The sequence below is a fragment of the Microcaecilia unicolor genome, chromosome 14, assembly GCF_901765095.1.
Source record: "Microcaecilia unicolor chromosome 14, aMicUni1.1, whole genome shotgun sequence".
Lineage (NCBI taxonomy): Eukaryota > Metazoa > Chordata > Amphibia > Gymnophiona > Siphonopidae > Microcaecilia > Microcaecilia unicolor.
The window spans coordinates 31,285,339-31,300,918 of record NC_044044.1 but is presented as its reverse complement, the minus strand read 5'-3'; the positions used below and the strand labels follow the sequence as shown (position 1 = coordinate 31,300,918).

The 15,580-nt window shown below is 45.1% G+C and overlaps 1 protein-coding gene across 4 annotated transcripts; it reads right to left on the bottom strand.

Moving 5' to 3' along the window:
- Positions 1 to 2,579: 2,579 nt before the first annotated feature.
- Positions 2,580 to 15,271, bottom strand: IRF9 (interferon regulatory factor 9). Of its 4 annotated transcripts, none has more exons than XM_030187369.1 (9): positions 14,986 to 15,271; positions 13,051 to 13,282; positions 10,298 to 10,481; positions 9,800 to 9,918; positions 9,376 to 9,472; positions 9,144 to 9,212; positions 8,232 to 8,618; positions 5,130 to 5,245; positions 2,580 to 4,973 (listed from the first exon to the last, which is right to left on the bottom strand). In XM_030187369.1, the coding sequence occupies exons 2-9, from the start codon at positions 13,228 to 13,230 to the stop codon at positions 4,851 to 4,853; spliced, it is 1,275 nt and encodes a 424-aa protein (XP_030043229.1). In that variant the 5' UTR covers positions 13,231 to 13,282; positions 14,986 to 15,271; the 3' UTR covers positions 2,580 to 4,850. The 4 variants fall into 4 exon arrangements, with proteins under 4 accessions (XP_030043229.1, XP_030043228.1, XP_030043230.1 ...); XM_030187368.1 differs by having other exon boundaries at positions 13,051 to 13,231; XM_030187370.1 differs by lacking the exon at positions 9,144 to 9,212 and having other exon boundaries at positions 13,051 to 13,231.
- Positions 15,272 to 15,580: the final 309 nt, after the last annotated feature.

Below are 15,580 nucleotides of genomic sequence, written 5' to 3'. Positions count from 1 at the left end.
CAATGGAGAACAGGAAGACCATCGCCCTCGTTTTCCCAGTCACAGATTAATTTATTGGAGGCTGAAATCTTCCTGGTAAGAGGAGACAGAGGAAAAGATACCCTTCTAGGTACACTTCTGAGTAGCCTCCTTGGAAGCCAAAACCTTTCTGTCAACCTCCCTCAAATCTCTCCAAGGCTTCACCCTCTTAATGCCAGGACAAGCCCCACTGAGGTGCCAACTTTTCAAAATTATTGGGGGTGCTAGGCCCAATGAAAATAACCCTTCCCTGGAAACATATAAGGAATTTTTTTCAATATGGGGGGTGCTATGAGGGAGCAAGTGTGAAGCTACAGGGCACAGTTCCACAAGGCTGGCACGAAGCCCACAGAGGTAAGCAGGGACCTGAGAGCACAGGAAGCAATGGGATCAAACCCAGGACAGTAATTGGGCTGCCACAGAACCTCTCTTAGGCGTGTGTTTATTCATTTACATCACTTGACCAATATTCACTGTTTTCCTAATTAATGTATGGCTTAATAAATAATTGCTACAGCTAAACCCGCACTAAAACCAGACCCGTGACACTTTCCCGCCACACAGCTCTGGAAAACCCAATCCTTTCCCGCCCTTCCGACATCTTAATAATAATAACACTTCCCTACCAATGAGAACCCGGGAGGGCGCTATCCAATCCAAGGAGGTTTAAAAAAAAAAAAAAACTTCCTTGATCCAATCACTAAAGAGAAGGAAGGGACGATTCCATTCGTTTCGCAGCTCAACCTAAGTTTCCCGCCTTCAGTCCTCCAATCACGGCTTCTTCGCGCGCCTTTCGCTGTCACGTGCCTGCCAGGCTTCTGCAGGGCATCCCCTTTTTTTCTCCTAGCAACTGTGACGCCGTCACCGCATCCGCGCCTGCCAATCAGAACGTGGCTGATGTACCCGTGGCCACACTGGTAGCAAAGTAATAGAGGAGCCACTGTTCTTGGCTGCTCTCAGACTAGACATTGCTCTCCAGCAAGCACCATATAGCTATGAGGAGCTGTCTTTTTACACATGGCAAAGGCAATGAGTCTCTGCACATGACTTCAGACCCCCCCCCACCCCCAGGGAAACTTGCACTCATGGGTGGGAACCACCAAGCAAAAGAACCACAAAGTCCACAAAGATAGTTTACATAGTTTACACAGGGACTGTGTTTCTGCACAACCTCCTTCAGGGGTCTATGAAATGCAGTACCAATGCTTAGATCCTATTCTGAACTGACAGAGCTATGGTCAAAAAAGAAGCCAGTAGAAGCTCTTAAGCGTCATCGTGCATTGGTCAAATTGAACAATGTCTCACACCAAATCAAAATCCCATCATAGTAACATAGATGACGGCAGAAAAAGACCTGCATGGTCCATCCAGTCTACCCAAGAAATGCGCCTTTTTTGTGTATACCTTACAGAAGAGTAATGCTGCATATGGCAATCACAATTAAATCAATCATTGTACGGGCCCAGCTGCGAAACACATGGAAACTGTTATTGCTAGAATGACGCAAGCATGCGTAGCACGGTTGCTCTTGCAATAACTCTGGCTCTTTAACACTGCACTGTGGTGATATTCCTACAATTAAGAAGGTACTATCCCCCTAGCGCATATGCCTTGTAGCGCTATAGAAATGATAAACAGTAGTAGTAGTAGCAATTCTGTAACCGGTGTGCGCAGTTACATCTACAATTTCGTGCCTAGTTATACAACAGCTTTAGTTGCACGCTTCATGTATTTATTTATAACATTTGTACCCCATATTTTCCCCGCACAAATTTCAAGTTCATTACAAAATATGAATCAAAAATACATAAACCAGGATCAATTGACAGAAATATTTTGAAAAGGAAAGATTTAAAAAACTTACCAAAAACCAAGTAATCATGTTGGGGTCTTATATTTTTCGGCAAGGAATTCCACCATTTAGTACCTTGGTATGAAAAAGTAGTTGAATATATAGATTTTTTTTTTTAATTTTTTATTTATAACCATTTAAATTTTTACAAGTGATAAAACAACTTGCCGGAAATACAGAGAAAGTAATATATAGGAATTATTTCAGTCAGGTAAACATAAACATAGTAAACATAGTAGATGACGGCAGAAAAAGACCTGCACGGTCCATCCAGTCTGCCCAAGAAGATAAATTCATATGTGCTACTTTTTTATTTGTACTGTCCTCTTCAGTGCACAGACCAATTCTATTCTCTTCCTTAGACCACTAAATAGGGAGAGTGAAACAAGACAAGGAGGTCAATGAAACAGTAAACAGAAAAAAAAGTGGTATTAACCTGATTATCCCCAGATATTACTGGTCTAATTCATTATTCCACATTGATCATCTGGTTGGCTTCTTCAAGGCCAATACGGTGTATAGTCAAATCATTTCATTGAAAACATACTTATTGTCCAATATTAGTTAGAAATAATACATCTGATTACATTCTTTCTCTTTTAAAAACCAGAAGTTATTTAACAATACATATACTTAAGTCTCTAATTCAAATCCCACTGATTAAAGTAATCCCAGTTTTCACAGGCTTCACTCCTTTTTTAAAGTAAGGATGAGGAAATATTTCTGAATATATAGATTTATAAACTACTTTGTTACAGGTAGGAAAATGAAGACGCAGTAAAACTAATTGGTACTAACTTTGAGTCACACCCCTGTTCTATAAATTTAGCGCCTAGTTTCTATGGCATGCAACTGCAAGGAGGGTGCAGGCCTGGGTGGGACATGGGCAGGGCAGGGCATAACAAGGAATTTCACACTAAGTTCATAGAATACCGTCAGCATGTGTAACTGTCAGTATTTCGATGCAACCGTGTACACATGGGCATAACTGCTTGTGACTATGAGGTGTTGAAATGCTAACACGGTAGTATTCTGGGCGCTCGACCAGGTTGATATCGAGTCCCCCTTATATGGATTGCACCAGTCTATGGAGTAGCAGCCTTCATTAATCTCCTGAAGAAGCCTTTGGTGAAACTGAGATCCCCCTAGGGATTGAAGGACTGAAATTAAGTGTTGCATAGAGACATTGGGTTCTGACATTGTGGGCATCCTAATTATTCTGAAAAAATACTTTTGGGGGCTGTGGACTTCATGATGTTGCACTTGGCACATTTAACCAGTGACTGTTGATGAAAAGTTTCTTTTTCACATATCTGAAATAAAAATGGACACGGAAGTTTTTGACCTAGAATTAAAAGAAAGGCTTTTAAGTTGTTCTGACTAAATAACCTGTTGGCATTTCAGCTATGATGCTGGCCATATGAGGTCTCTTCTCACAAAGGATTGGAGTATTTATAAGGCTATGTTTCCACTGTTTTGTTTGTTATATGATTTATTTCTGAGTATTGTAGCGACATTCCTGTGAGGATGAAGGCACCTCACAGCATACCACACTGAAAAAAACAAAACTCATATGCGATCATAGTTTCTACTCATGTTTATTCAAAAAAGTACAATCTGTATATTTTATATTTATAAACCTATGTGCAAAGAACAGAAAAGATAGTGTGTATCAGTAGCCTAAAGACTGATGAAACTATCGTTATTACCACAAGAACTAATAAGCTTTAACAATACGATAAGGAATTTGCTAGTGTACAACTCGGGGATTCATGATTCCTCCTAGAAGAACTGAATATATTACACAGTGCATTAAACTATGGGGTGGGGTGAATCAGCTGTTTTCAACTGCACACGTGTGTCTATCTCAGATGCAATACACAGAGGTGGGAGCAGTGGTCACCATATGTAGGGGCTGGGGAATACCTGCAGACTGCAAGGATGCCAGGTTTCGATACACGGTTTTTCAAAGAATATGACATTTTCACAGAGGCATTCGCAAAATAATGCCTTGAATTTGCAAAGGTACGCAGCATGGTGAAGAGACATGAAAAAGGTATCATGAAAGGCTAGATGCAACACAGAAGGTAGGCACTAAAGCACCCCTGACTACTGCGATGATATGTCCAATTTAGCTGGCAAGGTTCCAGCTGGGAAAAGGTGGGCACCGTCTCCAGGCAGAACAGCTAGGGAAGAGAGGGCATGGTTAGAAGCACTGATTGTGGCATACACCGAGAATGCGTTTCTGTGCCAAGCGTTTCCTACTGCTGTTTTTTACACTTGGAATTTATATCATCACTAAAATACACAAAACTGAACGCCCTTTGAAGATTTACCCCCAATTACTCTGTCATTTTATACAATATTATCTGTCAATAATCGTATTGTTTTCTATTATAGCATAAGATTGTATAATTGAAACCTATTTTAAAAAGGTAATCTTATATATGAGAAGAGAGCATGCAATACGGGCAAAGCATCTCTTAGCGTATAGAAGACAGTGAAAATCCAGGTACAAAACTTCACAGAACACATAACCCCATACCAAGGTGCTGAATATGCTTCACGAGTCTTAAGGATCGAACAGAGGCAGCCCATTCCATAACCAGAGATTCCTTTCTACATATACAAACTACCTCACCTAGTTTGCATCGCAATCTGCAAGAATCCGTCTGCTTCTGTGCAAACAGAGTGAAGGGGTGTAGAGCAGCACTTATCAAACTTTCTGTGCACACGAACGCTAGAGAGCCCTGCCTACGTCATCACTCCCATTTGGGGGTCGCAATCCACAATTTGGAAAAAAAAGCCCTGATGTACAGTCACATAAGAAGCAACTCGAGACTTCTCAGCATTCTGAGTTCATGACCAAATGCTCCTCCAAAGTCCAGTCCTTGTCCCCTGTGAGAGAGAGAGGAGGCGGAGGGCGGAATGGGGTGCGTCTCCCTTTGTCCAATGGGGGAGGGGGTGTCTCAGTTCTCTTTCATTTCAAGAGTAAGTAGCTGGAGGGACTCACATCCCTGAGTACGGGGGACGCAGTGATGTTCAGTTCTTTAGATTCTAAGAAGTATGTGTCCATCAGCTGTTTGGCCGACACCTGTTCCACCTATAAGGAGAAAAAGGGAAGAAACATGAGGCAGGACACAGCACAGCGTGTCAGGTCTTTCTAGAACTCAAAGCTGCAAGAGAAGCCGCATGTGCCTTTCAGGGGCTCAGCATTGACACCCAGAGGGAAGGAGAGTCTTAGGGACTCAGTACTGACCTGTAGGGTAATGAGCCTGTCTGTCATGGGATGGCCTGTGGCGATCTCCTCTCCGAAGCACAGAGTGACTTGGTACTCAGGGGTGGGATCGTTCACCATATGATACAGGCACACGTCTGCACAGTTAAGTATACAAGTCAGCAAATTCCATACTGTCACTCTAACTAATCGTCATTGCCTGTATAATGTTACTAACAGCGTCATTGTACAACTGCCACCGTTTAAGAATGTCATTATCAGTCTGTATAACAAGAGACTTGTACAATGTCACAGCCTGTAAGACAGTGCTCCTGTATAATTGTCACGCCAGAACACTAACTCGAAATTGTGCGTCATCATAACAATGTCACAGACTGTATGACAATGTTACTGTATAACTGTTGCTCCAGAACACTGTCATTATCAGTCTATGTAACAAGAGAATTGTATAAAATGTTGCTGTTAACATTACAGTCTGTTTAACATATAACAGTCACTCTAACAGTGCTACTGAATAACTGTCACTGTCTACATGACAATGTCACCGACTGCCTGTCAATGTATTTACATCACTGCATACTTTATATCACTGTCTATATAACAATGTAACTGAGGAACACAACTGGCACCGTGAAAGGTAGCCCCCCCCCCCCCCCCACTGTGACCATGGGCTGCCTAGTACTGTTAAGTGAAGGTTGCCTTGTGTCAATACCTCACTGCCTGCCTGCCTCTCTTTTAGTAGAAAGCTGACCCTCAGTAGCGGAGATCCATTGGTCCGGAATGAAGGGGACAATGTAATACCCTGCAATGAGAACTCGGAGAGGGAGGACTATTTTGGTAGAGCCGGTGAAGGTGAACTCGAGTGGAACTGCCCCGGATCAACAATATTCCTGCCGTGTTACATTCAGGAGGTGATTAATTGTATCAGGGTCCAAGAGCTTCTTTCAACACATCCGCCCTGCAAAGTTGCCTATGTCAGACAGCCTACAGCAATAATAATTAAAGGGCCCCTGATAATGTAAAAACACAAGGAGACCCCTCTTTCTACTTCTGCTTTCTTGTCTTTCTCTCTGTAAAAATTCCCAAACACTTGTCTCCTGCCAATCTCTGGTCCCTCCTGTGAGGTCCCTTCCCACACAGTCCATGTGCCTCTTAACACGGTGCAGTACGGAGAAACAGGGAAGCTGCTGGCAGATAACGACCAATTGGTTCCCTCCCAGTCTGCCCATTTGTGCCTCTTTAATGTGCTGCCACCATTCTTATTCCATCTGTGCCTTTTTCTCTTCCTTTGAAAACTAAGGCAAGGTGTTCCAAACCTGGACCTCACCCGGTTGGGTTTTCAGGATTTCCACAATGAACACACACGAGATCTATTTGTATACAGATGGATCATTGGGGAAATCCAGAAAACCTGACTGGGCTGTGGCCCTCGAGGGCTCAGTTTGGACACCCCTGCACTACGGGCTTCCTCCTGCCTATCCCAGAACTCTGCCTGTCTGTTTTGGGTCCTGTCACCTCTGTTGGAAGTCTGCTTCCAGGTGGTTAGCAGAGTGTAATGGTCCATTTCCACAAATCCTGTCTATCCTTTTTCACCTCTCCACTCCTTATCTAGATTATTTTCTTACGATTGGTCATGTTCTCCAGCTCTACCTTTACTTGGAGGGTGGGAGGTGTCTTTTACTAAAGATTAGCACATCTTATCTGTAGCAGGGTGCATGAGAATAAAGTAGATCCAGTGGCAGATAAAGTGCCCTAATCGGAGAAAATATTTCTTCACTCAACGTGTAATTAAACTCTGGAATTCGTTGCCAGAGAATGTGGTAAAGGTGGTTAGCTTAGCGGAGTTTTAAAAAGGTTTGGACGGCTTCCTAAAGGAAAAGTCCATAGACCATTATTAAATGGACTTGGGGAAAATCCACTATTTCTGGGATAAGCAGTATAAAATGTTTTGTACTTTTTTGGGGATCTTGCCAGGTATTTGTGACCTGGATTGGCCTCTGTTGGAAACAGGATGCTGGGCTTGATGGACCTTTGGTCTTTCCCAGTATGGCAACACTTATGTACTTTAGAAAGAGATCCCCAGAGTCTCCTAGAGCCCCTTATTTAAAAAAAAAAAAAAAAGGCTGAGCTCTTAAATGTGTGTCCTATTTTCAGTCAAGCTTGGGAGCTTAATTCATCTTTAGTTGGGAGCTTAAACGTTATGCTTATAAATTTAGGTCTAGATAAACTCTTTATTCTATGGCAAAATAATTGATTTCCAGCAGTCTTGATACCAAAATTTCCAATATCACTGGGATCAAAAAATAACTTTAATTTCTCACCCAAGACCTCAGCAGTGCTGCTCGATGGTTGCCACTTATCTGGCTCAGTAGAAGGGGTATATCATCCTTGATACAGCAAAGTCACAAGTGGAGGAGTGGCCTAGTGGTTAGGGTGGTGGACTTTGGTCCTAAGGAACTGAGTTCAATTCCCACTTCAGGCACAGGCAGCTCCTTGTGACTCTGGGCAAGTCACTTATCCCTCCATTGCCCCATGTAAGCTGCATTGAGCCTGCCATGAGTGGGAAAGCGCAGGGTACAAATGTAACAAAAAATTAAGAATCTTTTTGAATAAAAGAGATAAAGGTGACAATTGATAAAATACATTTAAAAAGACCAGTGCTTAATTCTTGATGGGATAAGTGGTAACCATCGAGTAGCACTGCTGAGGGCTTGGGTGAGAAATTAAAGTTATTTTTAGATGCCAGTTATGCAGGAAATTGTGGCATAAATTTAGGCCTGCCATTCACTTGCCCTATTAAATGAGCCTAATGCTGAAAATCAGTGCTAAGCTCCTAAGGTCTTTCCCCCACTCTGATTCCACCCCTGTTGCTCTCACTTTCTAGGCTCCAAAATTCAGGAGTTTAGTGAAATTTTGAGTATAACGTTATGCTCTCAGCTCTAGTAAATTTTCATAGGGGCCAATTTAAGAGCTCAATTCTCAGACCAAGAAGAAGAATAAATCCTTTGAATATCAGGCCCCTCATTTATCGAGTAACCTCTTTTCAATTGGCCCTGTATCAAATAAAGATGAACCATGAATTCATGGTATGTTGTGGAAAGAACATGTTGAGTGGGTTGTCACCTTTCTTGAACTGGTTTCTGTCAAAGAGCTTGACATATTTATTTCTCTCCAGTTTGTTGGGCTGTCCGCAGAGGGGGGCACACGGGCCAGTCCAGAACACCCGGCCCTGGCAGGAACGCTGGGCGAAGATACCCTGCGGGTTACTGGCCAGCATCACCCCCTTCTCCAAAAACTTGAGCAGCTCCTCTGTGCTCTGCCGTTGTTTGACATCTGCAATGGAGACCGTGGATGGGAAGAAGACTTGCTCCATGTTTCCGGGCACCATGATCCGGTCCACACCTGTCGATGGGGAGCTAGGGAGGATTCTGCAGTCACTGCTCTCCACCATCTTGCTGCAGACCAGCTGTCCTCCATAGTAAAAAGTGATGAGCATGGAGTAAGGCTTTGCTGGGAGATGGAAGAAACGTAGGAGGAATTAATCTTAGAATCCCACACAGAGAATCTCTCACACATTACCCCAGCGCAGACGGTCTCCTTTACCCACAATCCCCAGCAGAAAATGTCTCCTTTACCCACAATCCTAAGTGCAAAGCGTCTCCTTTACCCACAATCCCCAACACAGAGCATATCCATTACCCACAATCCCTAGCACAGACCATCTCACTTACTCATAATCCCTAGCACAGAGCGTCCCCTTTTACCCACAATCCCCAGCACAGTCTCCTTTACCCATAATCCAATGGTATAAATTGCACCCAAGCAGACTCTGCTGTACAGAGGGCTCTAAAAAAAGAGTCCATTTGCAGTTGCCCCCAGACCTTCTGAGGTGAAACTACCATCCCCCCTCCCAAATCTCTCAAAACCATCACTTGGAGCCCTTAATGCTACCGTCATGATCACCAGCAGGAACTCCCTCCCACATTCTCCCACATGATCTGCAAAGTCAGTGCGGAGCAGCAATGAAGACTATACCTGCTGCTTGAAACATGGATAGAGCTGGCTGGGATTGTACGACCACATTTGAAACTGTGTCAGTCAGTCCTGGAGTGAAGGGAGATAACACCCACTATTATAATGTACCCTATACCCACAAGAAGACAGTACCAATGTGTCACAACGTGAGACTGTCTGTATGTGAGTAAATTTATGCAGGCCTGGGGATCACAAGGTTTAGACAGATAGGAGAGCAGACTGGTTTCCTTACTCTCTCGGGGGCTGGGGCTGCTGCCATTGCTTCCGATGCCGGAGTCCTCCAGGGACATACAGCTACTAATATCTGATTCATTTTCCGATTTCAGCCCCTGCAACATGGAAAACAGTGACACACACTTGCTGCATTACAGCCCACCAGTTCAATAATGTCACAACACAAGCCAATAGATCACGATCACAATACAAATCCAGCACCACACCAGATCAGAGAATGCACCCTCACACCAACCCACAACAAAATTACAGACCAAAAAACTCAGACCGCCACAATAAACTCACAACAAAATCATGGTACATACAAACCCTGACGTCAACACACATCCGTGCCATGAGATCACAGAACACATCCCTACATACCAATCCACATTCCCACAACAAAATCACAGCACACACGTACATCTCTACCGAGATCTCACCAAGAGATGGAGGTCCAGGGTGACAGAAGCTTTGGCCTCAACCTCCTCCTCATACGACGGGTTCATCTGCTCATCCTTCGTGTTCTGCTTCCTTCCTTTGCAGCCAGGTAAGTGCCTTACTACAGAGAAACACAAAATGAGATCACAGTTGGGAACAACAAGTCTCTGGGTCACGGTGGGCACAGTATCTTCTTGGCAGCTCCACAAACACTCAGCATTCATTGGATCTGTCCTGTTGGGGACACGGCACAGTAAATCCTCAACCTTTCCAATGCACAGTCTTAGAACCTCATTCCCCTGCATATCCTCAGCACTTGTCCTAACCCATGCTTTGCTGCCCCGTTCCCCAGCACTCACTGTTCTGATCCTCATGGGGAGTAGAACATGGGGCCATGTACCCTCAACCTTTCTCATACAAATTCACAGCCCCCCATCTCTTGCAGTTCTTCAGCACCTTTGCCCATGCACGCCTTTGGAGGCCCCATGCCCAGCACTCACTGTTCTGTTCTGTGGGGGGCACAATGCGGTACACCTTGTAGGGTTCGGATATATCCAGCTGGGATCGCTCAGAAATCTCCTGGAACTCGGGGCTCTTGTTCAGCGCACAGCGCAGCCGCGTCTTCCACGTTGCCGGGTCTGCCTTGTCCCCGTTCTTATATTTCTTCTTAAAAATGGCCCACGCCTGAAGAAGCAAAGGGCACATGCATCATTTTCCAAGCTGGTATTTCCCAATTCTGCACAGGAGGCACACCTAGCCAGTGGAAGGGGGGGGGGGGGGGGGCGGTTTCAAGACTGATATAGTGAAGATGGACAAAGCTTATAGATTAACCTATTACCCCCCAGATTTATTGTGGCCGTCCTGAAACCCTCATTGGCTGGGTGTTACCTCCTGGGAAACACTGTTCTGAGCTCTCCTACTTGCACAAATCGTACGCACAGTTGGAAACAGGTAAAAGCTGGATCCGCCAGATCCTCCGGGTCACAGCTCTGGTGGCTTTTAAAGTTGAAATCCAGAGGATCTGGCTTCCTTATCCATAATCTGTCAACCTTTGGTCACCAGATCCTCCAGGTCACAGGTTAAAAGCAACGGGACTTTTTCTTCACTTCCAGATCCAATACTTTCAACTTGAAAAGCCAACATGGTTGCAAACCAAAGTATCTGGCTTTTTACCCCCAGACCACACACAGTTTGTTTCAGCAGCGATACAGGGTTGTCCTGCAGCGATCCCTTCTACACACACATACTGACTGCTCCAGCAATGAGCCAGGCCCTACCCCACAAAGACCCCCCTACACAGGGTGAGAGAATAGATATCTGATTTTTGAAAAGTTGTTTAAAAACATGGTTCTTTGTGAAAAGCATTTGGTTATGCAGAAAATTATGTTTGAGATCGGTCACCTGAGCTCCAAATCTTGAAAGGAGTTTAGATACGACCCGTTTGCGATGACTGACTTGTGCAGTTTTATTTATTAGACCAATATTTACTTTACTGTAACACCCTTCGGGCTTTCTAGTGAGGCATGAAGTCAAGTCAAGTACACAAACGTTTCTCAAACCAGCCTTGAGGTACCGCCTAGCCAGTCCAGTTTTCTGGATACGCACAGTGAATAAGCACGAGATACATTTACATGCTATGGAGCAGAGTATACAAATACATCCCATGAATATTCATTGTGGATGTCCTGAAAACTGTTTTTTGTTTTGTTTTTCCTGTGGAGTCTGTGGTTATACGGTCCCCTCTGATAACCACCTAGTCTCAGAGAAAGCTGTAATATGTGGGAATTCTTTCTCTGATCCTTCTACTTACCATAAGAAATATATCATTTGGACAAGTGGAGCAATAGGGTTCCTACTACTACTTAACATTTCTAGAGCGCTACTAGGGTTACACAGCGCTGTACAAATTAATAACTAAGGACGGTCCCTGCTCAAAGGAGCTTACAATCTAAAGGACGAAATGTCAAGTTGGGGTAGCCTAGATTTCCTGAGCAGAGGTGTTGTGATTAGGTGCCGAAAGCAACACTGAAGAGGTGGGCTTTGAGCAATGATTTGAAGATGGGCAGGGGGGCCTGGCGTATGAGCTCAGGGAGTTCCACGCATGGGGTGAGGCGAGGCAGAAAGGGCGGAGCCTGGAGTTGGCGGTGGTGGAGAAGGGTACTGAGAGGAGGGATTTGTCTTGAGAGCGGAGGTTACGGGTAGGAACGTAAGGGGAGATGAAGGTAGAGAGGTAATGAGGGGCTGCAGATCGAGTGCATTTGTAGGTTAGTAGGAGAAGCTTGAACTGTATGCGGTACCTGATCGGAAGCCAGTGAAGTGATTTGAGGAGAGGGGTGATATGAGTATATCGGTCAAGGCGGAAGATAAGGCGTGCGGCAGAGTTCTGGATGGACTGAAGGGGGGATATACTGGACCAGCCACCCCCAAGATATGGGGTGGCAGAGAAGACAGAGGCTATGTTCTTTCCAAGGAGAAAGTCTTTGCTTTGTTATTATCTTAAATTGGTAAGGAATAATCAGGCATTAAGGGAGAGAGAGACCACCGCTGTAAAGATTTACTCACTGTTGATCATCTCAGCCTCTACCTAAATACAACAGTGACTTTTATCTTATCCTTATGTGTCCTTCTGTCTGTCCTTCCCTTATCCTTTTTGGTCCTGTTTGTCCTGATTTAGATTGTAAGCGCTTTTCAGCAGGGACTGTCTTTCTTCTTCATGTTCAATTGTAAAGCGCTGTGTACGACTGGTAGCGCTATAGAAGTGATTTATAGTAGTAGGAACAGCGCTCCTTGCTGAAGATCAGCATGACCTTGAATTCACAGCTTTCAGCAGAAAGTACAGAAAGATGCAGCTCTCAGGCATTTTAAGTTTGAGCCTTTAGCTATGCAGTTCATGGGTCATAGCTGACCTGTCAGTGGTCAGAAAAGTGCAAATCAATTCAAAACCAAACTGGTTGGGGGATACTCTAGGACTGGCTTGGCCACCCCTCCCCTACACGCATACTGCTCCAACGATTGGGTTCAACCTTATCCTAGCAAGGCACACTCTCATATACACATTGCTCCAGACAGTGGACCCTACCGTACTCAGAGATCTCCCCTACACTGCTTTAGAAATGAGACCCAACCCTACCCAAAGAGACCTTTACATACACATCACACACACACTGCTCCAGCAATGACCCAACTCAGATCCCTTCACTCTCTCACACACATCACTCCGCAAAAAAATCACTTTGCAGCACCCCGCGAGGACCTTAAAGATGGCTGCATCCTCATCGTGGCGGAAGTCCTGCTTGCCTGCGTGCTTCCAGGGGATGCGGAACATGGTCTTTCCAGAGTCATCCCAGAGCAGCCCGGGATACTTGCCGCTTTCCACCTGCTCTATAATCCACTGCTTCAGTTTCCGTGTGGATCGGACACGTCCCGAGGCCATCCTGCACAGAAGAGAGATGGTCAGTGCGCAGTTGGTCCCCTTGATTTCTGTTCTGTAGGAGACACATTTGTAGCAGGGAACAAGGTCAGCAGGGGGCAAGCTGAAGTCTCTGAATGGCCTTTCTTACAGACCACAGAACTACATGGGGCTTTTTTTGAGGGGGTACTGAGTACCGGCACCTTTTCCATTGTCTGCTAAAATTGACCCATGGTCCCCAAGTTTTAATGGAAGAGCTCAGGCTCTACACACCAATTCTGCCTTGCCATAGATTCTGTGACTGGTTGCAGGGGGCCTGGCTATTGTGGGGTGGGTCCCTCAGTGATCACCCCAGCCATGAAGGGTAACATAGTAGATGACGGCAGAAAAAGACCTGCACGGTCCATCCAGTCTGCCCAACAAGACAAACTCATATGTGCTACTTTTTGTGTATACCTTACCTTGATTTGTATCTGTCATTTTCAGGGCATAGACCGTATAAGTCTGCCCAGCAATATCCTCGCCTCCCAACCACCAGCCCCGCCTCCCACCACCGGCTATGCCACCCAATCTCAGCTAAGCTTCTGTGGCCTGGCATTTGAGTACCGGCACCTTTATCACTAAAAAAAAACGCATTGGAACTACAATTCCCAGCATTCAGGGAGGGGGGGGGGAACAAAACCCAGTTCAGTCTATTCCCAGAGCCACCAGTTAATTCTCAGAAGATGAGGGTGATGACAAGGGGGACCTGTATGTGGCATCACGGCCTGTAAAGTGTCCACACACAGGGAAGAAAACACACTTGTAAAACTGAACACACACACACACACACACTTTGTGGTTCAGAAAAGGTCAACAAAAAGCATAAAAGGGATAAAGCACCTCCTTTATAAAGAGAAGTTAAACGTTAGGGCTTTTCAGCTTGCAGAAAAAAAAAACAAAAACAAATGAGAGCGAATACAATAGTTTATAAAATATGAGTCGTGGAGGAGGTAAACAGGAAACAGTTGTTTAACCTTTCAAACAACATTGACAAGAGGATGATATATGAGCAGGATTGAAAAGAGGTTTAGACAAGTTCCTGGAGGAAATATTATGAGCCGGGTAGACTTGGAAGAGCCATTGCTTATCCCTGGAAATAAATCTGCTTTTGAGATCTGCCAGGTAGTTGTGAACTGGACTGGACTGGCCTCTGTTAGTGACAGGATGCTGGGCTCCAGGGGCAGCAAAACATCTTTAGTTGGAGGGGCCCCTAAACTCACCAGCCCTTGGGCAAATGGACCCCGTGGCCCACCCCATTCTGCTGGGCTCAATGGACCTTGGCCGGACTCGGCATCACTAAAGTTCTTATGATGGAAAAGAAATGCAAAAGCAGCCTGGGAAAATACTTGTTCTGGAGTGAAAATGACACACCGGGGGGGGGGGGGGGGGGGGGGGGGGGGAGGGTGTCAAAATTAGGCAACCCAGACCTGTGCGCTAAGATTGTATTCTATATGGCATCGGAGCGCCTAGATTCTGTTACAGAATACACCCTAAACGTTTAAGCCTCATCACTTACATATGTCAAACGCAGGTGAAAACTTGCAGTATTCTATACATTTGCAGCTAAGTGTGTGACCCCCCCCATGCCCCACCCCCTTTGCAATTATGCACTAAAGCATTTAGGTGCTAATTTATAGATTTGCACCTTAAGTGCAGTTAGGCTGCTAACTAACCCCATTTGGGGGCTTAATTTGTGGCAGACTATACAGAATTCGAGGGTACCCCTGGTCCTCTCACCTGAAAGTTTTTGCAGGGTCTCAGCTCTTTGGGCTGTCTCAGGTTGGGAGTTCCCGGCGGTCTCAGTCTTGCCGTCTCTCTTTTAATTTCTGGAGGTCTCAATCTTCCTGCTGTCTTCTGCTGTAATTCCCGGAGACTTAAGTCTCCCCTGATGTGTTCATTGGAGAGTTCAGTTTTCTGCTGTTGCTCTGTCGAAATTCCTGGAGGTCTAGGTCTCCCTGCACTCTTCTGCTGTCTCAGTGCTGCAGTCCCTGGTCCCCCAGTTCCTGCTTCTGTTTCACTCACTTCTGTTTCTTTCACTCTTCACACCCTTTCCCAGAAATCATGTGACCTGAGCCAGTTGCTTCTGCCAAAAGTGCCAACATGGCTGTCTGCCACTTGGGGGCACCAAACCCCTCAGTAGAAATGATCACAGCCTGCCCCCAAACTTTTGTCCCATAAGCAGTGTCCCAGAGACCCGCACCGGTCACGCAGATCAGGGACTGAAAATACGAGGGCAGACTCTGGGAAAATGAACAGTGGGAATTCAAGTGCAGTCATTTGCAGTCTATATAAATAAAGATTGTGCAATGTCACAGCCTGTATGACAATGTTA

Coding starts and splice junctions, on each gene's coding strand:
- IRF9 (XM_030187369.1), bottom strand. CDS start 13,230: ATGGCCTCGGGACGTGTCCGATCCACACGGAAACTGAAGCAGTGGATT. Junction 9,473..9,799: donor CCCTGGACCTCCATCTCTTG/GTGAGATCTCGG, acceptor TCCATGTTGCAG/GGGCTGAAATCGGAAAATGA. Junction 9,213..9,375: donor CAGCCCCAGCCCCCGAGAGA/GTAAGGAAACCA, acceptor CCTTCACTCCAG/GACTGACTGACACAGTTTCA.